The 23,349-nt window shown below is 71.2% G+C and overlaps 2 protein-coding genes and 1 long non-coding RNA gene across 3 annotated transcripts; 2 read left to right on the forward strand and 1 right to left on the reverse strand.

Annotated features, from left to right (window-relative positions):
- Window positions 1-1,388: 1,388 nt before the first annotated feature.
- Window positions 1,389-13,873, reverse strand: RNF44 (ring finger protein 44). Its single transcript, XM_035559788.2, is given in 12 exon segments — window positions 1,389-1,451; window positions 1,616-1,715; window positions 1,819-1,940; window positions 2,028-2,115; window positions 2,270-2,394; window positions 2,488-2,649; window positions 2,859-2,942; window positions 2,944-3,036; window positions 3,207-3,374; window positions 3,870-4,086; window positions 4,382-4,562; window positions 13,808-13,873. Coding segments are annotated over 11 exon segments (1,329 nt in total). The 5' UTR covers window positions 4,489-4,562; window positions 13,808-13,873.
- A 2,004-nt stretch (window positions 13,874-15,877) lies between these two features.
- Window positions 15,878-23,328, forward strand: CDHR2 (cadherin related family member 2). The gene is made up of 28 exons (XM_050713682.1): window positions 15,878-15,923; window positions 16,222-16,287; window positions 16,365-16,504; window positions 16,643-16,696; window positions 16,836-16,925; window positions 17,406-17,495; window positions 17,765-17,887; window positions 17,963-18,106; window positions 18,184-18,259; window positions 18,414-18,520; window positions 18,610-18,837; window positions 18,926-19,081; window positions 19,270-19,437; window positions 19,662-19,723; window positions 19,810-20,050; window positions 20,158-20,394; window positions 20,577-20,646; window positions 20,731-21,339; window positions 21,560-21,631; window positions 21,865-21,914; window positions 22,022-22,173; window positions 22,314-22,416; window positions 22,496-22,584; window positions 22,674-22,748; window positions 22,838-22,915; window positions 22,995-23,055; window positions 23,150-23,224; window positions 23,272-23,328. Exons 1-28 carry the CDS (start codon window positions 15,878-15,880, stop codon window positions 23,326-23,328), a joined length of 3,519 nt encoding a protein of 1,172 aa, XP_050569639.1.
- On the forward strand, window positions 16,647-17,456 carry LOC126913475 (uncharacterized). Its single transcript, XR_007708843.1, has 3 exons — window positions 16,647-16,696; window positions 16,836-16,925; window positions 17,406-17,456. It is a non-coding gene; the product is annotated as an uncharacterized LOC126913475 (long non-coding RNA).
- Window positions 23,329-23,349: the final 21 nt, after the last annotated feature.

The following is a 23,349-nucleotide window of genomic DNA, read 5'->3' on the forward strand; positions in this document are numbered from 1 at the left end:
GCCTCACGGTCCTGCTGCGGCGTTGCGGACATGTGCAGTACAGTGCATGGCAGTATCAGCTGAGCACAAAAACCCCTCTCCCCACCCCCCTCACCCCACAGCCGGCTAGACGTAGTAGCCAAGACCACGTTCCAAGCTGGTCAGACATGCATGCATATTTGTGAACATTTACATAGGGCTGGCGGCCGCGCACGGAGGCTCCCAGGCGTCGGCGACGCGGGGAGGGCGCTCCTCTCCTCCCCCCCCCTCCCGTCACCCCCCCCCCTCCTCCTCGCTAATTAATCATGCAAAACGACTTCGGCCACGCCGCCCGCCGCCGCCCCGACGGCCGGCACCCGCTCCCCCGGCCCCGGCGGGACGCGTCCCTGCGCACAGCGTCCCCGCAGCGCCGCGGCGAGGGGCCGGGGGCAGCGCTGAACGGGCGCCGCAGTCCCGAGGGGAAAACACGCCGCGAGGTCACGGATAAAAACCCCCCCGCCGGCCCCGCGCTGCGCCGTCCAGCCAGCAGGACGGGGGCGCTCGGGGCTCATTCGGGTTACGACAGCGGGAACCCGGCGTGCGGGGCCAGGAGGCAAAATGGGGGGGCTGCCGCACGGCCACGGGGCTCCCTGCTGGGCCTGGCTGCCTCGCCGGGCACCACGAGCCCCGGCCCCAGGAGGGAATGAACGGGGAGAGGGGCTGGGGCCGCGCCAGCACCATCCTCCCACCTGGGAAGGACACCGAGCAGCCGGCACTGCCCTCCTGGGCGCCCCGGGGGAAGCGGGGCGCAGGCGCTGGTGCCCCGGCATCGCCCCGGGTTGCTGGTGTCCCGCCACGGCCGCACCGCGCCGGCCGGCTCCTCCGGCTGTCCCCCGGGGGGCCGCCGGCACCCAACCCGCGGCGCTCCCTCCTCTCTCCTCCCCGCGTCCTCCGCGAGCAACGCCGAGGGGAGGAGCCGCGTGCCGCCGGGTCGAGCGGCCACGAAACCAAAAACGCAACAGAAAAGGAAAGGAAACGGAAGGGTGAAAAAAAAATCTGAAAAAAAAAAAGAAAGTGAAAAACGGAAAAAAAAAAAAAGTTCTCTAGCAGAGTACAAAGATCTGGAAAGTGATGGAGCAACGACAGCGTCTTTGGAGTGCGGAGGACGCGGCCACGCGCCGCCCGCCACCGGCACTACACGATTCGGGGCCCCGGGAGCGCGGCGGGCAGGCGTCCGGCCGAGTCCGAGCCACGGCGGAGGAGGAGGGCTGGCCGGGAGCCCGGGCTGCTCAATGCTCACCACATCCGAGGAGAGGCTTTGGGGAGGGGGGGTAAGCGCACGGTCAGGCCCTGGCAGCGGGCAGCGGCCCCCGCCCCTGGCCCGACATCCTCGTCCTCTAGCGAATTGTGCGGCACAGCGCCCGCCAGCCTCAGTCCGCCTCCCGCTGCACCTCCGACGCGTCCGCCCGGCAGATGGGGCACGTGCGGTTCGCCTGCGAGGGCAAGGAGAGACGGGGGTGAGCAGGGGCCCCGTGGCACCCAAGGCCCCGCGGCACCCGACGCCCTGCCGGGGGCTGGTGGCATCCGCAGCACACGGTGCTCTGCACCGCATGGCGCCAAGGCCGCCCACAGCACCCCGAAATCCCCCGGGAGGTACCTTTAACCATTTGTCGACACACTTGGCGTGGAACTCGTGGTTGCAGGGCAGGACGCGGAGAAGCTGCCGGGCCTCGAAGTCGCTGAAGCACACGACGCACCTGGGGGAGGCAGGCAGCCGTCAGAGCCAGGCCCCGCTGCGGCCCCGCTTCCCCCCAGACCCCGACACCCCGACCCCCTGCCCGGCCCCCCGGGCCCGCTCACAGGGTCTGCTCGGACTGGTGGCTCTCGGGGTTGAAGCGGTAGGACGGGAGGTGCTCGATGTCTGCTTTGGTGAGTCCCCGCGGCTTGGCCTCCCCCAGCCGCTCGGCCAGGTTCAGTAACGCCTGCGGGGAGACGCGCACGGCTCAGCCCCGGCGGAGCCACCCCGAAAACCCACGGGGTCACCCCGCGGGGCGGCAGAGCCGACGCACCTCGTAGTTCTCCATCTCCACGTCATCCACGTCCAGGTCCAGGCTGATCGTGGGCCCCACGGCCGTCGGCGACACGGGAAGCATGGAGCTGCGGGGGGAGGACGGGGCGGTCGGTGCGGGTGCCCTCCCAGTGCAGGGGGAGCGGGCTGCGAGCCCCAACCTCCGCCCTGGTGTCCCGGGGCGGGGGGCAGAGGCACCAGATCACCCCTGCCCCACGCGTCCCACGTCCCCCCGGTACTCACAGGAAATAGGGCAGGAAGCCCGGGTAGTACGGGGGGGGCGGCGGAGGGGGCGGCGGGGGGGGCAGCGCCTGCTGCAGCCGGTACCGCTGGGTGTTCAGCCGCCGGGGCATCATGTGGGGATATGGCTGCGGGGAGACGGGGGGGCGCTCAGGGCCGTGCAGCACAGCCCCCCCAACCCCGCCGCGTCCCCCCAGCCCCGCGCCGTGGCGAGGACTTACCACGCCGAAGGGCAGCTCTTGGTGCAGCGGGTCGTGGGGGAGGTAATGCAGCGGCACGGAGGGGGAGAGCGTGGGGGCGTGGTGGGACGGGGGGTACGTGAAGCCGGCGATGGGGTGCTGCTCCCCTCGCAGGTCCACGTCATTGTCTATCCTCTGCAGAGGCTGTGGGGGAAACGGTTAGGCTGGGGGAGAATCAGGGGGGGCCAAAGTTCATCCGCCGGTGCTAGCGGGGCGTAGGCAGCCCGGGCATCCCGCCCAGCTCACACCCGCGGGGGGTGCGGAGAGAGGAGACCCCACACAGCTTGCCTCGGGGCCCCGTGCCACCGCGGCCACGCGGCGCAGACGCCCCCCCAGCCCCTGCCCCGACTCACCATGCGCGGGTGCTGGGCTTGGAGAGGTACAAACTGCCCCAGGGGCGCCATGTGGGGCGGCTGGTGGGGGGGCACTGGCGGCGGGGGGCGGGTGCAGGATGTAATGGTCGCTGGAGATGAGGGGGGGGAACGTCTGGTAGGAGACGGGGAGCTGTTGCATGGCGCATGCCTGGATCAGCTGCGGGGCGGGGAGAGAAACGTGGGTCAAACCCAGCGCGGGCACGAACTTCTGCGCCCTCCCCAGGGCCTCAAGCAGCCCCCGCACCCCCGGCCCTTGCAATCCTATGGGCTTGGGCACCCACGGCCCAGGCTGTCCCCAGACGTCCCCGCCGGTGTCCCCGCACTCACCGGGGGCGGGAGGCAGCAGAGCGGGTAGTGCTGTCCGCTGAACATCACTGAGCATGCTGGGAGCTGCTGGGTGCTGCACCCAGGGATGTGCTGGCCGGCGTGGATGGGGAAGCCTTGCGTCGTGACGGTGGTGACCGTGTAGGAGAGAGGGACGGGTCCCTGGTGCACCTGGGGACGAGGCACCGAGGGCGCAGTCAGAGGGCACGGCCCCAGCTCGGCTGCCCCCGTCCCAGCAGGGCGGCGGCAGGGCGCTGAGCACCCGGTGCTGGGACACGAGCCCGTCACCGTCCCACCGGCACACCCAGAGCGGTGCTGAGCAGGGGCTGGGCTCCACGTGGGTTTTGGAGCCCGCTTTGCACCCAGCGGTCAGCCTGGCACGGGCTCCGACCCCGCAGCACCCCCCCGGATGACGCGTGGCAGCAGTGACAACAACCGTGCGAGGGCACTGCCCCCCCCCCGAGGGACAGGGACCACCCTGGGCAGCCCCCAGGCTGGCAGGGCCCTGGGATTTACACGCTCAGAGAGCAGAGCACCAGCAGCCTCGGGGCTGCAACCGGCCGGAGGGGACCCAGGGGCACATCTCGGGCCCCCCGTCCCCCTGGGCGCCAGCCTGGGGCCCCCGACGAGGCACGAGGTCGCCCTCGGCACGGCGGCGGCACCTACCTGGTCGTGCAGATCCACCATGAATGGGTTCTGGTGGGGCGGGTGAGCGGCCGGGTGCAGCATTCGTGGCGGTGTGCTGGGGAGAGCGTAGGCGCGGGGCTCATCTACAGGGATGTGCGGCTGCTGGGGGAAGGCAGGGTGCAGCTGGGTCTCATCCTGGCCCAGCAGGGTTGCCAGAGGGCGGTCGCGTCGTCCCCACTGACGTCTGGCAGGGGGGCTGCGGGGCCACGGCGGGAGAGAAACAGAGCAGGAGTGACCCCCGGGCCAGGGGGAGCGCGGCCCCTGCCCGGCTCCAGGGGGGGACGCTCAGGGCTGGGCTCCTCGTCCTGCCGCCCAGCTCCAGCTCCTCCGCTCGCCCCGTGCGCGTGGCCGGCGTCCTCTGTGCGAAAGGGACCCCCCCGTGCCCCGACCGGCCGCGCTCCCCCACCGTGAGCCGCCCCCCGAGCCCGCCGGGTGCCGGCGGCCGCCCTGGCGCAGCCCCGGAGGCGGGCGCGCCGCCCTGCGCCCCGTACCTTCGCCGGAGGTGGTCGGGGCTGCCGCAGGGTCCCCCTGAGAACCGGCGCTGGTTAAAGGGGGCAGAGGGAGGCCGCCTATTCACTGCCAGTTCCCATGGTCGCATTGGTGACGTCGGGAGGCGGATGGGCGCGCGGGACCTCAGGCTCCGGGCAGGGCGAGACACCAGCACCTTGGATCCTGCGGGAAGGACAGCGGGTCACGGCCCCCGAACCCCCGGGGTGGCACGGGGCTGGAGCCCAGCCGCGAGCCCCAAATCCCCTCCCTGCCGTGGGAGAGGGAAGGGAGGAGAGGCGCGGAGCCGGCCCCGGGCAGCAGCCGTGCCCCAGGATGCGCCGGGGGGGGGACACTGCTGGGGCCGGACGCCCGCTGAGCCCGCCTCTGCCCCTCCGCCCCCCCAACGCAAGACCCGGACACGGGGTGAGAGAAGCAAGCACGTGTTTTTGGCACAGAGCGAAGCAAGCGGCGGAGGCCCTCGGGGCTGCGGTGGGGTCGGGGGCTGCGCGCTGGCTGAGGGCAGCCCGGGCTTTCCAGCGCGCCCGTGGCGCAGTGGGGCTGCTCTAGGGGCTGCCGGGTCCCGCGGGCTCCTGCGCGCCCTACTCTGGGCTCAGGCCACCGCGCCGCTGGCGTTCCCGTCCCTGCCCTGGCGGCGCTGGCCGAGGCTCGGGCCGGGCACAGGGGCTCCGCGCTGCCCGCTGAGGGGGAGCCGTGCTCGGGACGGGGCCGGCAGCGTGCCGCGAGCGGGGCGTGCGTGGCTGGAGCGGGGAACTGCGGGTGCGAGGGCAGGCAGCCTTCCTCCACCGGCACCCGCGCGGGTGCGGGGCTCACGGGGACGCTGCGCCGAGGCCAGGCCCCGTCAGCACCCCGCCTGGCCGGCGTCCCCACACCGCGGCCACGCAGCGCAGCCCCCGCAGCACAGCACGGCCCCCGGCCCTAACGGAGCGCCGTGCAAAGAGACGTCCGCACCCGGAGCTGCCGTTCCCCGGGCTCCGCGTGGGCCCCGCTTCCCAGGGGACGAGGTGGCCACCGGTCGCCCCTAGGTAGCCCAAGCACCCTCCTGCTCGCCAGCACCCCCCTGCCTCCGCCGGGCAGCGGGGAGCAGCCCCAGCCTCGACACCGTGCCCCCAAACCCAGCTCGCTGCAGGCTGCCTCCTCCTCCTCCTCCTCCTCCTCCTCCTCCTCCTCCCCCCCCCCCCCCCGGTGCCCATGCAGGCCCACCCAGCCCTGCTCCACGGGACCGGGCACAAACTCCCCGCGTGGGCTCAGGCCTCGGTGAGGACAGCGGCACCCGGGGGGAGCCTGGGGGGGGTCCCCTCCGGGTGCCAGCCCCGCACACGGCTCGGCCGCTCGCCTCGCCCCGTGCCGCCCACCGGGGTGCCGGGTCCGGCCGTGGGTGGCCGTGGTTCCCCCGGTGTGTGCCCCCCGCCCCGCCACGGTGCCCAGGCCCTGGATGACCCCCGGGCAGCCCGGGGGAGGCGGCGGCAGCAGCAGCCCCGGGCTCGGTGCCACCGGGTCCCCCCCGGTACAACCTCCCGAGACCCCCGGACACGGCGCGCGCCCCCCGGGCAGCAGGCACAAAGTTAGCGGCGTGCCAACGGCTCCCGCCCGCTGCCATCTGCCGGGGCCAGCGGCGGTCCCCGGGGAGCTGCCGCGACCCCGCAGCCCCCCCGTTACCCCCACCCCCCCCCCAAACCTCCTCCCGGTGCCCCCGGGGGTCCCGGAGCGGCGGGGGGGGGGGGGGGGGGTGGGAGGGGGCAGCTCGGAGCGCCGCGCCCACCCCCCCCACCCCCCCCGGGGGCCGCCTGACCCCGCGGGCCCGGCCGTGCCCGCAGCCCCCCGGTGGGGGTCGGGACCCCCGGGGTGGGGGGGCTGAGCCCCCCTCCGGTAACCGCCCGGTGCCCTCCCGGCGGCGCGGAGCTGTGGCTTTAAGAGCGGCCGCTGCGGGGCCATGTGCTCGGCGCCAAACAAAAGCAATAACAAAGGCGGCCGCCGGGCCCCGCCGCCGCCGCCGCCCCGGGGCAGGTGCCCCCCCCACCGGGCCCGGTACCGGGAGGGTACCGGGGGAAGGAGGGGAGGGGTGGCGGGGGGATGGGGGGGGGGGGGGGCGATGGGGGGCGGCGCCCGCCCCGCTCCCGGTTGCCCCCCCCCGGCCCTTCCGGACCTACCTGCACCGCCGCTCCGGGAGCCGCTGCGGCGCCCCCGCCCCCTCCCGCCGCTCTTTGTTCGCCGACAACGGGGGCCCGGGCCCGGCCCCCCCCCCCCCCTCAAACCCCCTCCGGTTCCCCTCCCGGTCCTCCCTCCCCTCCCCTCCCGTCCCGTCCCTCCCCTGCCGTCCCCTCCCGCCTCCCTCCCGCCCCCCGCCGGGCCGGCCCCCTCCCCGCCGCCGTTTCCGGTGCCTCTTTTGTTGTGCGCGGCGGTGGCGGTGGCGGGGGGGGGGGGGGGGGCGGCGGCGGCGGCGGGGGGCGCCTGCCCCTTTAAGAACCGGCGGCGGCACGCACCGGGCCGGGACGCGGCACGCGGAGGGCGCGGGGGCGCGCGCGCGGCTGGCGGGAGGGGAGGGGGGAGGGGGAGGGAGGGGGGAGCGGGCGGGAGGGGAGGGGAGGGGGGAGAGAGAGAGGGAGAGGGAGGCGCGCGCGCGCGCGGCCCACGTGACCAGGCGTGTCACGCTCCGCGGCCATCTTGGAGGCGCGGGGCCGGGCCGCCACGCGGGGCAGCGGCGGGCCCGCCCCGCCGGGGGAGGGGGGGGGGGGGCGGTGTCCTAGCAACGGTATCCAAGGAAGGGGGGGGCCCCTAGCAACGGGGCCCGGGCCTGGGCCGGCCCCACGGGAGCCGCGGAACCGGGCCGCGGCCCTGCCCCCGGGGCACCGGGCTGCCCCCCGCCGCCGCCTCCCCGCCCACGCGGCCCCCAGCGCCCACAGGAGGCCCCCCCCGAGCCCTGCTGGAGGCCGGGTGCCGCCCCCCCCCCCGGTGACCAGGCCCGGTCGGGGCGCAGCCAGCCCCGCTGTAACGCCTTGTAAGCGGCCCGCCCCCGGGAGCCGGGCTCTGGAGCGCTAGCGACCAAACGGGGAGCGAATTAATTTGCAGCATCGCCCCCTTTAAAGGGAACCTCGGGCGGGTGGCGATGGCTTAGCGGTTCGGCAGGCTCACTCACGCTCCCGGCCCCAAGGGCGGTTCGCCCGCTCTCACCTCCTCGCCCCAAACCCGGGCACACCAGCGCGAGAGGAACCGCAGGAGCCTCACGGATCCCCCGGGGCACGGAGCACTGCGGGGCAAAACTGCCTCTGCCACAGCTCCGACAGCCAGCTGCTTCCATCCCCCTGGCGGGGGGCGCGGGGCAGCCCCGTGGCAAGGGTCGGACCCAGGCGCTCGGACGGGCACCCCAGGAGGGGAGAGCCAAAGGGCGGAACCGTCAGCCCGGCCCTACCAGCCGCCGCTCGAGGTCCGCTCTGCCACCACCTCTCTGCTTCCAGAGCTGGGGACCAGAGGGAAGAGGAGGCAAATGGCGCCCCGCGCTCTGAACTTGCCCCTGTCCGCTGGCAGAGGCAGCGTCGCACCTTCCCCAGGCTGCCAGGACGCGGCGTGATCCCGGGCACAGCACAAGCAGCAAGGCACCGGCTGCGGGCAGAGGCCGCGGGCCGATATCTGCGGACGCTCCCTCCCGACGCGCTCCAGCAGCGCCAGCTCCCCTGCGGCCGGCAGCTATCGACGTCCTTGGGACGGCGGTGGGAGAAGCCGTCGATGGAACGTGGCTCTGCGGTGAGGCGATGCCTGTGCTCCGTGCCCAAACGGGCCGGACGGTTCCTGCGGCAGAGCCGCGTCCAGCCACACAGCCCCGTGCCTGCCCAGCCAGCCCCTGCACGGACGGGGCTCCAGGCGTCCAGCCCCCACCAGGACGCGGCGTGTGGAAGCGGCTCGGCCCACAGCTGCCCCGCTGGCTTGGGGACAGAGCTGCACGCACCGCCACCAACACACCACGCTGCCCCAGGGCTCTGCCACTACACGAAGGCCGCTGGTGACCGCCAACCACCGGTGCGACAGCATCTTTGCGTGGGCAGAAGGCTGGAGGAGCCCAAGGGACACCCCTCCAATGCTACAGCGGGGCCAGCGGTGCTTCTGGGCCAGGACGAGGGGTCCTGTGTCCATCCACCCGCTCTCCTCAGCTGACCTCGACCCTCGCCCCAGCCACCAAGACCGGCGGAAGCTCCCTAGCTGCGGGGGCTGCACGTGCCCGGCTCCCGTCCCAAGGGGCTGCGCAGGACAAACTCGGCTGCCTCGCAGCCAGCGGGAGGCCCGTCCTCGCCCTCGCCCTCACCGGAGCCAGAGGTCGGCAGAATGGAAGCCAGCCCGAGCCCGGGCTCTCTACGGCACCATCTGCTGCTGCAGACGAGCCGCCTCCCCGGCCCCATATATAGGTCAGGTCTGCCACAGGATTAGCCGGGGGGATTCCGGCGCCGTGAGCACGACTCCCGCTGGACAGACGCTCTCCCCCATCCTCTCCCCAACACCCACCAGGCCGACAGCTCGCATCCGCGTTCTCCCCAGCCTCTCCCCCAGGTCCGGGGAGAGGAAAACGCCCCAGATCCTCCTCTCCCCTCCCCAGCGACTGCAAAACAAGTGGGAAGAAACCGGCACCGAGCGCCAAGGAGCCTCCAGCCTGCAGCGGGGCCCCGCAGGAGCATCCCCACCCTACAAACCCCCCCCCCCCAACAAACCCCGGGGGACGCGGGACACCCGGACATCAGCAGGTGCGGCAGGGCGAGGTGCTTCTCCGCCGCGGAGCCGGGGGGAGAGGAGCTCCCTCCCCGCTCGCAGGCCCGGCGGAGCCGAGTTCGCTGGCAGTGGAGGCAAGGACGCCTCCGCCGCAATCGCACGCCACCCACTCACGCCCCCGGGCTGACAGCACTCCCGTCAAACGCCTCCAGCCACGCACACGTGGGGAGGCTGACATGAGGAGCGCGGAGAGCCGCACAGGCAGCGGAACTGATAGCGCCCGGCTTCCCGTCGATCTCTCCCACGTGGATTCTCTGATGTCTAATAGCGAGGCTGAGCTGCACTGCAGGGGGAGAGCGAGCAACGTCTTCCCCCCCACGAGGCAGAGGCGAGCCCGGACCTCAGAGACAGCCACCGCACTGCTGATCTTAACCGAGACCATCCGGCAAGCTTCAAGCGGAGAGAAGACTCCCAAACAAACAGTCAGCCTGCACAAGCCTTCGTCTCCTCAGGACAGGGTAAAGGACCCGCAGAGCCATCTCCCCCTTTCTTCGTTTGCCCCGTGAACACCTGCACGACCCGCACAGCACGACCAGAAGCGGCGCGGCAGCTCGGGTCCCGCTGGAGCTCAGCGGCACCAGGCAACGTGAGGTGTCCTCCGCTCTGCTCCCGCACCCTGGCTCAGCCCGCGGGGTGCTCCAGCGCCACACGAGCAGCCAGAGATGCGTCCTCGCAGTGCGGGGAGCCCTCAGCGGCCCTTGGAGGACAGGACCCCCCTCCCACGGACACGAGCGCTGAGCTCACCTCCGTCCTTCCGGGCATCGTGCCGCAGCTCGGCCGCACGCAGCTGGGAGGAGAGGGGCCCAACGGCCACGTTCCCCCCCCCCCCCCCAGCCCTCCCACTGCTTCCTACCGCAGGCTTCAGCGCTCCGCTCCTCTGCGGGGTGGTTCCACCCAAACCCCTTTCCTAGAGCAGGGACCCCATCTCCCCCCGAGTCCCGGGGAGCAGGGATCCGGCCCCCTCCTCCTCCCGAGTCCCCAGCTCGCCCGCCCCCCCTCCACAAGCACCCTGCCCAGTCCAGCCCGCTCTCTCTCCCCGCAGCGCCTGCCAAGCGAGCGGCCGAGGGGCTGGCCTGCAGACACCTCCCCTGCTGCTCCGCCGGGCTCGGGCTGGCCCCGCTGCCTCCCTCCTGCCTCCCTCCTGCCGCCGGCGCAGGCAGCAGCGGGGCACGGGCAGGGCCAGGAGCTGCTGGGCGGCGAGGAGCGGTTCCCTTATCGCCCAGCTAAACGGAGCCTCTTGAGAGCGCTAGCGACAGCCAGGAAGTTGGGCTGGGTGCTTTGTTTTGCATTTTAAGAAGCCTGCAGGGCCCCCGACAACCCGCAACGTTCCTCTTCAGAAAGGAGCTCAGAGAAACAGACGGTTTTCGGCAACTATTTGCCCTCTTTTGTCCTTGATTTCAAACCTGCCGGGAGGCTGCTTTCAAGGTGCTCTGAGGCAGGCGCTGACCGGTGCCTTAAGCACGAAGGAAGCTTGCTGCCCTTCCTCCCCGGCACATCGCTCATGGACAACCCCACGCCACTGCCTGGGGGTGGTTTTAAGAGCAAAAAAAAAAAAAAAAAAAAAAACCAACAAAACCCACCACCACCGCGCTTTGCAAGCTGGCAGCCCCCGCGCACAAAGCGCGACTGTGCGGTGACAGCAGAGCCGCCCGGGGCGCAGGAGCTGGCTGACCTCTGCTACGGCTCTCGCCGGCAGATTTTTATCGTTCGCCACTTGCCCAAAGCGCGGGCACGGAGAGAAAAGCGACCGAGGCGGCCGGGGGCGGGGGGGGGAAGGACCCCAGTCAGAGCCCCAGTTCCCCGGCGAACTGGGAACCGAGGCGCCGCAGCCCGTGCTCACCACGATGCAGGCTCCCCGCGAGGAAGCAGCTCCCCGCGCGCGGCACAGCGGGCCGGTCCCTCTGCCCTGCGCGCTGGAGCCGAGAACCTGCGCCCTGCTTTCCCAGGGAGCCAGGGGAAGCCCGGAGCCTTCAGCTCGGCAGCTGCCGAGGCCGGGTCTCCAGGGACAGGGCCGCAGCTGGAGAACCAGACCCCGCAGGCGTAACGCCTGCCACGGGCGCTGCGTGCTGGGCACGGCGCTCTCCTCACCCCTGCCACACGCGCGGCCAAGCAGGGAGGCCTCCCGAAACACCCCCCCGGGAAACCTGCGCTCCCCCAGGGGCTGCCCTCAGGCACGAGGGCGAAGGAAAGGAGAAACGCCCCGCGCTGACGGCGCGGCCCCACGCTGCTCCCCTCCGGAAGCGACCTTCAGGAGAGCTGCCCGGCACCCCACACCTCCCCAAAAGGCCTCCTCGGGTGTTTTAGCAGCCCGCGACAGCCTCACGCGTCAAACAGGCGCCCCGGCGCTGTGCCTGCCTGCCGGAGCACCTCCTGGGGCGAGCAAAGCCCCGACCGACCATTGCTCCGGCACACGGCAGGTGCCAAACCACACAGCGCCAGCTCGCCCCGAGCAGGGAGCCAAGGGCCGGCGGGCAAACGCCGCGCACAGCGCCTCGGTTCGGAGCTGCAAACCCCACGGCACCGAAAACCTCCGCGCTCCTCCGCCGAGAGCTCAGCGCCGGCTGCCCAGCCGTGCCCCGCGGCCAGGCTCACGTGACGGCCGAGCGGATGCACACGGGAGGAGTGGCTGTAGCGACAGCCTGCCCGCTCCCGTCGGACACACGGCTCGGCCCAGCAAGTCCCAGCGCTCTGCAGCTCTCGTTTACAAACCCCACACGCTCTGCGCAGGTACGCGCAGGCTTCGGAGAGAGCTCGGTGCCCGCGGCCCGGTGGAGACGCCGAGGGAGCAGCCAGCACGGGGCTCCCGGACCCCCCGTGCCCACCTGCACGAGGACGAGCCCACCCCAACCCCGGGGCAGGGTTGGGAGCCCCAGTTTGGGCCGGGAGCCCACCCTGGGACACCGCTGCTCCAGTGCCAGCCCCTCTGCGATCTCAGCACGCTCCTCCCCACAGATGCTGGCACGCCGGGAAGCGGGGACGCCCGGCAGGACACGCGGGACCCCGCCACATCCAGCCCTGCTCCAGGTGACTTTGTTTCATCCCGAGGCGCCGCCCCGGGGCTCAGGACTTGGCTGGCTGCACACACCTGGAAGAAACGCCGCGAGCCGGAGCCCGGGCCCTAGCTGCTGGCTGTTACTTCGTTCCTCGAACGGGTCCATAAAGCAGGGATAATTAAATCTCCCCTAAACTCTCTTCCATTTAAAATAAAAATCCATAGTCCCTATTTCATTAGCTGGCTCTAGGTTTTACAGCTTGATCAATTCCCCTCGCGGAGCCCCGGTCCCAGGCAGGCAGACACAAACGGCGAGCGGCTTCCCCCGGCGAACCCGCGGGGCCTCGCCGAGGCTGCCCTCCCCTCTTTGTTCTGCGCTCGCCAGCCGGGCGCCGCGCAGCGTGTCAGGTAGGGGCGGCGTGCTCCGCCGCTCGAGGGAACGCCACCGCCATGCGCTGCTCCACGACCCGCAGCAAACCCTCGGGAGTTGGGACGGCCCGGCAGGGACCCCAGAAACGCGGCCCCAACCCTAAAGGCACGGCAGGCCGGGCGGCACGGCGGTACCGCCGCTCCTCTCGCTCCGAGGCGACGCGGGACGAGGCCCGGCTCTTGCAGGGAGAAGCAGCGGCTGCCCCGAGCTCCCCTGCACGAAGCGGAAGAGAGCGAGCGCCGGGACCCGAGCTCACCGTTTCCTGCCCTTCCCGGCCCGCCGCGCACCGCCTCGCTCCCCGTCGGGCTGCCCAGGCCAGCCGGGGCTCCGGATGGCTCCTGCCACCCCTGCGAGCCTCTCCCCCGGCACGGCGGGGAGCCGCTGGCTCCCAGCAGCAGACGGAGGGAAGCGCCCAGCCAGCGGGGCGCCCGCGGGGCCGGGATCAGCACCTGCCTGACGCCCCGCACGCCGGCATCCGAGCCGCCGGGGCGGAGGACGCCGTCCCCGCGGGGCAGGTCCCCGGGACGCCGGTCAGAGCCGAGCGGGGCCGTGACCCCCGGCACGGCACGGGTCGGGCAGGGGGGTCGCCCCGAGCCGCGGCTCGGCCGCCCCGCCGGCTTCGAAGCGAGCGCCCAAAGGTGCCAAAGCGAGGCACCCGGCGGGCGCTGCGCGTTAGCAGTATTTTTAGACGCCGCTATGGAGCCGGCCTTATTATTTCCCTCGCAGCGTGCGTAATTACCCGCCATGCACCGCAGGGCCGCCGCCTCCCCTCCGACAGCCGCCGCTCCTCGGGGGCTCCCCGGTACAGGACGGGACGGGACGGACCCGGCACCGCGCACGGCACCCGCGGGGTCCCCGGGATCGGGGCGGCGGCACCGGGCGGCGAGGAGCCGAGCCCAGCGCCGAGCTCCGTGCCGGGGCGGCTGTCCCGGGGCACGGCCGGGGCCGGGGCGGCGGGACACAAGCGGGGCGCGCTCGGGGCCGGCGCCCACCTTCCCGCACCACCGAGCTCAGCCGGCCCAGCTGCCGCGGGGGAACGCGAGCCCCGCAGAACGGTGCCGGCACCGGGCCGCACACGCGGGCACGGACCGGGCCCCGCAGCCCAGCACCCCCCGGCCGTGCCCCGCCGGTTCCCGGCCCCCCCCCCACCCCAACGCCAACTTCCCCCGGACTTTCCCCGCTCCCCCCCCCCCTTCCCGGCCGGGCCCCCGCCCCCAGGCCGCAGCCACCGACCCGGCAGCCCCCGAGCGGCGCCCCCCGGCCCGCAGCCCGGTACCGGGGGCAGCCGGTGCCCAGCGGGGGGCCGGGCCCAGCCTCACCCCCCCGGGGCCGCCAGGGCCGGGCACGGCCCCGGGGCTCCGCCGCCCCCCCGGTCCCGGGGGCAGCCCGGGCGCCGCTCGCTCCTTCCCCCGGTGCCCCGGGGCCGCCCTCCCGGTCCCGGTCCCGGTCCCGGTCCCGCCCCGCGCCCCCCTCCCGGCCCCGGCCCCGCCGCCCCCGCCCCGTGCCTGCGCCCCGGGCCCAGCCCCGCACCTACCGGCGGCGCCGCCCCCGCCGCTCCGCGCCCGCCGGGGCCGTGCCGCGGCTCAGCCCGCTCGCATGGCGCGGGGCCGGGCCCGCCGGGCTCGGGGCCGCTCCCGGTGCCGGTGCCGCTCCCGGTGCCGCTCCCGCTCCGGCCTCGGCCGGCCTCAGCCCCGCCTCATGGCGCCCCCCGCGCCTGCCCCGCCGATGGCACCGGCCGCGCCGCGCCCCCCCCCGCGGGCTGCGATGGGCGCGTCCAACCCCCTCCTCCTACCGCCGTAATGCCGCCAATAGCGGCGCAGCCGGAACCGCTACCGTAATGCTCCGAGCGGCGGCGCATCCCGATAAGGCAACGGCATGGGGATGGGGATGGGAAGAGGAATGGGAACAGGTCGGGCATGTGGCCAGGGATGAAGATGGGAATAGGGTCAGGAATGGGGATGGGGATAGGATGGGGTCAGGGGTGGGGATAGAAACAGGGTCAGAGTTGGAAATAGGATGGGGTCAGGGCTGGGGATGGGAACAGGGTCAGGGCTGGGGATGGGAATAGGATGGGGTCAGGGATAGGGACCTGGGTGGGGGATGCAGGATGCTGGGGGATGCCCTGCACCAGCCCTCGGGAGGTTTTGGGGCGTCCCGGGTGTTTTGCAGTGGGATGCCCTGCACCAGTCCTGGGGGGCTTGGGGGGGCACAGGGTTATCGCGGACCAGCCCTGGGGGGTTTCGCTGGGGGAGTCCCAGGCTGGCCCTCTTTCTCCCCATGCCCAAGCCAGGGGTACCTCAGAGCAAGCGGGGTGTCCTGGGGGACCACCGAGCTGCCTGGCCACCCTGACCCCTCGTGTCCCCACTGGCGGATGGGGCTGAAGGAGGCCAGGGCCACACAGGCGGGGGTCCCGTGGGCCCCAGGGCTGGCTGTGCCCATGCCCCCAACTCCTCCCAGCCCTCTTCTGCCTGAGCAGAGCTGCACAATCCGCCCTTGTCCCCAGCGGGTCCGAAGTAGGTCAGGGAGGCTGGGCCGAGCCCCCCGGGCCACCCCGGGGAGAGGAACTCACAGGGGGGTGCTCAGGGCCCCAGGCACCCACCCCAGCGGCTGCTTCACCGGGTCGGTGCCCACCTCTGTCCTGGTGAGACCCCGGTGCCCCCAACCCAGGGGATGCCGGGCATTTCCCCAGACCCTCCCCAGTCCCCGGGAGCAGTTTGGGGTCTTCCTGCACCCCCTCAGGCTCTGCCCCGCTCCGGGGGGCTGGAGTCCTTGGGGTACGGGTTGGGGTGGTCGAGTTGTGGGGTCCCCAGGGGCTGTGGCGGGGAGCGAGCGTGGGGCTGGGTGGGAGCTGGGCGGCGGTGACGAGCACCAGGGAGAAGGAAGGAGCGAAAGGGATTTCTCACCCCTTAATTGCAGTTAATCATTGATGAACTTGGGTACAGCAGGAGGCAAAGGTCTCCGGTGGTGTCAGGGTGCAGGCGGAGCGCAGCCTGCCCGCAGCATCCCCAGCGAGGCGCCGCAGGTAAGGGATGCCGGCCCCTGGGGCGACGCGCTCCAGCGGGTGGGGGTCCGTCAGCGGGTCTGGGGGTCCCCGGACACCCCCGTGGTCGCCAGCACCCGGAGGACAACCCCGTCCCCCCCCGCGCCGTGTCCCCACGGAGCCTGTCCCCAGGCTCCTGGGGGAGCACAGACCCCATCGCAGTCTCTCCCAGGTGGGAGCTGCCACCCGTGGGCGCCGGGGGCTTAGGGAGCACCCGGGACGTGCCCCAGGTTCTGCATCGAGCGCCGCGGGCTCCCGGCAGGATGGCACAGCCCTCGCTGCTGCTGCTCCCGTTCCTCCTGGCAGCAGGTGAGGACTTTGTTCGGTGCGGGCACAGGCTGTGGGGAGGCACTGGAGCCGCTTCCAGCTCCCCACTGTGCGATCCCGTTTCCCTGGGGGCAGCCGAGCCCCCCCCAGGATTGCTGCCCACCCCGTGGGCACCCCCTCGGAGCCCCGGAGGCGGTGGTGGCACCGCTGGGCAGGGCTGGGTGGGGGGGGGGTGGCAACCAGGGTGGGCAGGGGGCTGCTGCTGGAGGGCGAGGGGGTGAGGAGGGAGGGAGGGAGGGGAGCTGGGTTCCCATGCGCTCAGCTCACGTCCTCCTTGTAGCTTCAGGCAACACGCCCCCCTTCCTCAACATGACCATCGTGTACGTGCCCGAGGACCTGCAGATAGGTGAGCGGGCGGCCTCGGGGAGGCTGGGGGGGCCGGGGGGAGCGGCCGGCCAGGGCTGACGCTGCCCTTGTCCCCAGGTGAAGTCGCTTTCCAGCTGGTAGCCACTGACTACGATGGGGACACGCTCACCTACGGCATCCACGATGCGGATGCCTTCTACTTCAACGTCAATGAACAAACAGGAGTGGTGACCCTGAGGAACCTCTTGGACCGGGAGGTGAGGGCACGGAGCGTGCTGCTCCGCCTGGCGCTGCCCCGGTCAGGGGGACGGGGTGGTGGGGATGGGAGGCAGAGCCCCAGGTGTCCCAGGATCGATCTCTGATGGCCCTGACCGAGCCCTGCCTTGTGTTCCCAGTCCCAGGCCAGGCTCACCCTCACCGTCACGGTGTCCGATGGCATCAACGACGAGGTGAGTGCTGGGCATGGGCTGGGGGACAGGAGGGGGCAGTGGGCCCTGCGGGGCCACGCGTGACACCCCGGGGGTGACGCTGGCTGGCTCCAGAGCTCCGCTGGACACCGCGTCCCTCACCCTCCCCTGCCCCTGGCAGGTCTCCAGAAAGCTGACGGTCATCGTGGAGGACCGCAACGACAACGCCCCGGTCTTCAAGGGCCTGCCGTACGAAACCTCCATCCCCGAGGTACCTCCCGGGCACCTCGCAGCCCCACGGGCAGTGGCGCGGGGGTGATGATGGGTGGCTCCGCAGCGTGGGCGTGCCCGGCCGTGCGGTGACGGTGACGGCATGCCTGGCCCCGCGGTGACGGTGTTCCCGGCGAGCTGCTGCCGGCAGACAGCTCTGTGCCAGCCCCGGGTGCCAGCGCAGGCTGGGACTCTGCCCTCGCCGTCAGGGAGTGCCCAGGTGCCGCTCAGCCTCAGGCAGCGTGACGCCGGCTCAGGGTGTGTGGGGCTGAGCCCGATCCCCTCCAGCACCTCCAGCATCGGGGTGCAGATCCTGGGGAGCCGCCGGGGCAGGGAGGCGGGTGGGAGGCAGCCCGAGCAAGGGCAGAGCTCATCGGGGCCGTGGGGTCGGGGCACCCCAAAACGGGGCCGGCGGGAGCCAGGGCTCAGCACCCAGCCCTGCCATCCTGCGTGACCCCCCACCGCTCATCTGGGTGCCCAGAACATGACGGCAGGCAGCATCATCTACACCGTTTCTGCCTCCGACGCCGACACGGGGAACTCAGCCAAAGTCAGCTACAGCATCCTGGAGGTGAGCACCGTGCCTGGGCACCGGCACCCCGACACCGTCCTCCTGGGGGGGTCTGCTTGATGGAGCCTGGGGGGCCGGGAGGGAGCTTGGGGTCCCGGGACCCCCCCCAGCAATTGCTCTGCCCCACTGTGAAGACCCCAAGGGACACCAAGGGGGGGGTCCCTATGGGCCAAGCCTGGCAGAAGGGTGGGTGCTGAGCCCCCCCACCCCCCCACCCCCGCGGGCACCCCTCCGCTGCTCCCTGACGCGGGGCAGTGTCTCCCACCCAGGTGATCCCGGACAACGCAAAGAATTTCTGGCTCTTCTACATCCTGCCCAACGGCAGCATGGTGCTCAACGGCTCGCTGGACTATGCCACCAACACCTTCTACCAGCTGAAGATCCTCGCCGAGGTTGGGGGCAGCGTGGCCGGGGCGCGGGGGCGGCGGGGAGGGCTGCGGGGGGACTAACGGGCCCTCTGCCCCCAGGACGGCGGGGGGCTGCTGCACGGGGTGATGGTCGTCCAGAACAGCACCACCTACCTGTCCATCACCGTCCTCGACCTGCCCAACCTGAACCCGCGGTTCCTCAACGAGCCCTACTCCGGCTCCGTGCCCGAGAACTGCCCGCTGGTGAGGATCCCGCCCGCCCCGGCGGCGTGGGGCTGGGGCTGTCCCCACGTCCTGCCCTGACCTCCCTGTCCCCGCAGGGTGTCACCGTGCTGACCGTCACCGCCATGGACAGGGACACGGGGGTGAACGATGAGATCTTCTACAGCATCACCAGTGAGCGAGGCTGGGGCAGGGGCATTTGGGCGCGGGGGGGACGGGCAGCACCCTGGGGACCGCCCAGCACCCTGGGGAGCGCCCCGGTGGAGGCCGAGGGCCGGGTCTGCCTCCCCGCTGGCTGCAGCTTGTTCCCTCTGTCCCCACGCCCCAGATGCCAGCGTCCCCTTCGCCATCAACACGACCACGGGCATCATCACCGTCAGCGGGTGGCTGGACCGCGAGCAGCTGCCAAGCGAGGAGGTGCTGCTGGAAGTCCAGGTGAGTGGGGGGCAGCGGGGAGAGCCCCCTCCTCTGCCTCGCCTGGGCACCGCCTGACCCCGCTGCCTCCTCCTCCTCCTCCTGCCCAGGCGCGTGAGAAGAACCTGGACGTCCACGGCATGGTGGCCCAGGCCAGCACGCTGGTGACTGTCTTGGTGATCGACGTCAATGACAACAAGCCCGAGTTCTACCAGTGCTCCCTCCCCAGCTGCAACTTCACCGAGAGCCAGAGCAACTTCACGGGCAGCATCATCGAGCACTCCTCCTCCAAAGTGCCTGTGTCCAACCTCAGCATCGTCGCCCACGACCCCGACAAGGTGGCAGCCTGCCCCTGGGGCCGGGCCGGGCTGCGGGTCCCTGCCCCAGCTGCTCCGCCGCCCTCACCCCAGGCCTCTCTCCCCGTAGGGCATCAACAGCACTTTCGAGCTGTACCTGCAGGGTGGCAGCGCCAGCGCCTTCACCGTGTCCCCCACAAGGATTGTGGGCACGGGGGAGGTCCAGATCCTCGTGCAAAACCCGTCTGCGGTGGACTACGAGATCAGCCATGTCATGGTGGTGCAGGTGGGACCGGCTGCCAAGGGACGGTCCTCGCTCCCTGCACGTGGAGGGGACAGCAGGGACACGACCCTTCCCTGCAGGCTTCGCCCTGGCAGCTTGTTTGGTTCAGGGGAGCTGGGCCGGTGTGACAGGGGGGCTGGGTGACATGCTCGGGGACCCACACGAGACACTGTCGCTTCTCCACCCCGCAGCTCATCGCTAACGACACGGGGAACCCCGCGAACTGCTGCTCCGTGGCCACCGTGACCATCGACCTCATCGACACCAACGACCACTTCCCCGAGTTCCCGCAGAGCATATACAACCTGAACGTGATGGAGAACAGCCCCGAGGGCACCGTCATCGCCCCAAACATCACGGTCAGGCACCGGGCAGGGCACAGCGCGTCCCCCGGGCAGGGTGCTGCAGGTGCAGGTCACCGGCAGGGACTTTGGTGTGGGGAGAAGGTGGAGGCAGGGTGGGGGACCCTGCACACCTCCAGGCTGCATTTTTGGGGTGCTCACTGCCCACGGCCAGTGCCGCAGGTCCCTCACCACCCCGGGGGCTGATGGAGATTCTCGTGATGCTTCCTCCTCTCGTTCAGGCTTACGATCCGGACAGCGGTGCCTACGGCCAGATCACCTACCAGCTGCTCCCGGAGATCATGTACGTGGGGACGCGGCCGGGGGGGGTCCGTGGGGTGCTGCCTGCCCGGGGCTGGAGCCCCGGTGATGGGTCCGTGTGTGCCACAGCCACGAAACCTTCACGGTGAACGCCACGAGCGGGGCGGTGCTGGTGACAAAGGGGGCCTTGCTGGACCGGGAGACTCGCTCCATCTACTACGCCAACATCCAGGCCAAGGACGGGGGCGGCATGGTGAGCACCGCGCTGCTGGAGATCTCCGTGCTGGACGAGAATGACAACGCGCCCATCATCACCGGCTCCTACTACATCTCTGTGGAAGAGGGGCAGAACGTCAGCACGCAGGTCAAGGTAGGTGCCGGCTGGAGAGGACAACCCCAGGGCTGTCAGAAAGGAGCCAGGGACCGTCCCGAGGGGTGGGCAGCCCTATTCCAGCCCCTCCGGTGCTCTCTTTTCAGGCCATCGACAACGACGAGGCCGGCACCCCCAACAGCAAGCTGGGCTTCAGGATCTTGCCAGGGCTGTTCAGTAACAACTTCACCATCAACGAGACCACGGGGCAGATGCACAACACGGAGCCGCTGGACCGCGAGGCGCTGGACGACAAGGACGGGCAGCTGGTGGTGACGGTGGAGGTGTACGACCACGGGGTGCCACCGCTCAGCACCCTGGTCAACGTCACCATCACTGTGGGGGTGAGCCCTGGGCACAGCAGGGTGGGGTGGGTGCAGAGGTGGCACCCGGCCGTGGCACCGTGTCCCCAGTTGATGCAGGGAGGCAGAAGAGGGCTCCCGTCTGTGCTCCTGCCCCTCGCCTTGTGCCAGACCCCCCCCCCACCTCCTTGGACGGTGGCACTCAGGGGCTTCACATCCCGCAGGACGTCAACGACAACACGCCCGAGTTCCTCGAGCAGTCCTACGAGTTCTCCATCTTTGAAAGCTCTGCAGGTAGATGCTGTGGGGGCTGGCTGCGGGACAAACGGTGGCCTGGGGTCAGCACCCGCTGGGCACTGAGCGTCCGTCTGTTTGCAGATTCCTTCGTGGGTAGCGTGGTGGCCACGGACGCCGACAAGACGGAGATCAATTTCCGCATCTCCTTCCGGCTACAGAGCGGCAGCGGCTCCAGCAACTTCTTGATCCGCTCCTACAAGCTGGGGCCGGGCAACTACAGCGGGCAGCTGTCCCTGGACCCCGACACGACCATGGACTACGACACCCTGCAGCAGAAGAGCTTCTCCCTGGTGGTGCTGGCAGAGAACACAGCCACAGACAGCGTCAGGAACGCCAGCGTCCCGGTGGTGGTCCACATCCTAGACGTCAACGACGAGCCCCCCTCCATCGTGCCGGCCTCGCAGAACGTGATCGTGAGCGAGAACGGCACGCAGCAGGGACTGGTCTACACTGTGGGCGCCGCTGACCCCGACACCAACCACTCGCTGGTCATCGAGAAGCTGCAGGTCACCTGCCTTAAGGATTCGACAAGTGCCGGGGACGTGTGCTGGGACTGGTTTGTGCTGCTGCCCAACGGCTCGGTGCTGGTCAACAGCTCAGAGATCGACTTCGAGCTGTGTGACACGGTGAAGCTGACGCTGCGGGCTGAAGACCTCTACACTGAGAAGGGCGACCGCTACAGCAAGAACGGTACGGAGAGCACCCGCACCTCGTGCCATCCGCTGGGACCGGGGCAGGGAGGGAGGTGGGACCTGCAGCTCCTGCCCCCCTAGAGGAGCTGGCCCGGTTGGAGATGGAGGGAGGATGTCCCCGTCCTTCTGGTCCCTGCCACAGGGACCTGAGCCTGCTGGAGGACGGGGCTCCCAGGGGATGCAGAGCAGGGTGACCAATGCATTTGGGACTTTGGCAGGAACCCTGACAATCGACATCAAGGACATAAACGACAACGCGCCGGTCTTCCTGCCTGTCTCTGGGCCCTTCGGTGAGCAGCACGGCTGGGACGCAGCACCCATCCTGTGCTGCCCGGCTCCCCAGCTCAGCCAGGGCTGCGAGCGGTGCGGGGTCTGGGCCGGGGTCACCCGGTGCCCTCCAGGGAGGGCAGCACAGGGTGCTTGTGGCTCCACCTGCGCTGCTGAGCCCTGGGTGTTCGGGGGCTGCAGCACGCCCGGCTGCGCAGCAGCATGACCATGCTGTCCGTCTGTCTGTCCCCCGCAGTGGTTGTCCCCGAGATCTCTCCTGTGGACCTGCAAGTGGCTACCGTGAGGGTGAGGAGCTGTGTGCGCACTCCTGGGGAGCTGGGCTTGCCCGTCCCCACGGCGGGCAGGGGGTGGGCCGTGCCCATCGGTGCTCCTGCCCCGCTTTGTCCCCGCAGGCCACGGATGTCGACTCGGGGCTCGGAGGAACCATCACTTTCTCCATCTTCAAAGTGGTGTTCATGGAAGTCCATGGGAACAATCGGACCTTGGAGAACCTCTTCAAGGTGGTGACCACGGTCGAGCAGAACAACTACAACGGGAGCATCCAGTAAGGCCGTGGGGCTGGGCTGGGGCTGTGTGGCAGCAGCCGCGTCCGTCCCTGCACGGCATTGGCACGGGCAGGGACTAAGGGACTCGGCCTCCTCCTGGTGAAGCCCTGTGGGATCACCGATGTCCCCGTCCCCCCAGGGTGGCCAGCAACCTCGACAGCTCGCTGAAGGGGCAGTACCAGGTGACGGTGATGGCTCAGGACGGCGCGGCACCGCAACACACGGCACAGATCGTGCTGAACGTGAGTGCCACCCCCATCCCCTGCCCGCGGATGCCCCGCGCCCTGCCCAGCCCCACTCACCCCCGCTGTCCCCACGCAGATCTTCACAGTGGACCAGAGCTACCGCATTCGCCTCCAGTTTGCGACACCGGTGAAGGAAGTGCAGAGCAACTTGCATGAGATCAAAGCGTAAGGGCTGGTGGGGCTGGGGCGGCCGGTGGGCTGCAGGGGCTCCGGCCGCTTCCCGTGCAGGCACCCAGCCCGTTCCCCCCTTCCAGGGCCCTGACCCTCGCCACCAAGGCCGGGGTTCACGTGGTGGACATCCACAGCGCCGAGGACAGCCGTGCCGCCCGGTGAGTGGGGCGCGGAGGGGCGGTGGCGCTGCCTGAGGTGAGGACACAGCACCCCGCTCCGCGCTCACCCCGCACTTCTGCCCCTGCAGGGCGCAGGTCAAGTCGGTGATGGAGGCGTACTTCGTCTACAGCAACGGCACCGCCCTGGACTTCAAAAATCTGAGTGTGTGCGTGCCGGGGAGGGGAATGTGCATGGGCACTGCTGCCTGCACAGCCGCTCACCCCCGGCTCTGCTCCCCTTGGCAGGCTGATACAGAATGACCCGCAGGTCCTGGCCACCCTGGTGAATCTGGGCCTGGTCATCATCGTGAGTGGGGCTGGGCAAGGGGCACAGGGAGAGGGTGCCGGCCCCTGGGGGTGCCTGAGGGTCCCCAGGCCTGCTCACGCCTGCTCTGCTCCAGGGCCCCGGGGAGGTGATGGAGACCAGCAAGGAGACGCAGATGATTGGCATCATCGCGGGGCTGGCGGCGTTCCTGGTCCTCTTCATCCTCATCATGATCCTGGTCTTGGTTCTCACCACCAGGAGGTACCACGCACCCCACCCCGTGTCCCCGTCCCCACCCCAGCCCTCACCCCCTGACCCACCCCGTCCCCGCGCCCC

Source organism: Cygnus atratus, chromosome 14 (genome assembly GCF_013377495.2).
Source record: "Cygnus atratus isolate AKBS03 ecotype Queensland, Australia chromosome 14, CAtr_DNAZoo_HiC_assembly, whole genome shotgun sequence".
NCBI classification, from domain to species: Eukaryota; Metazoa; Chordata; class Aves; order Anseriformes; family Anatidae; genus Cygnus; species Cygnus atratus.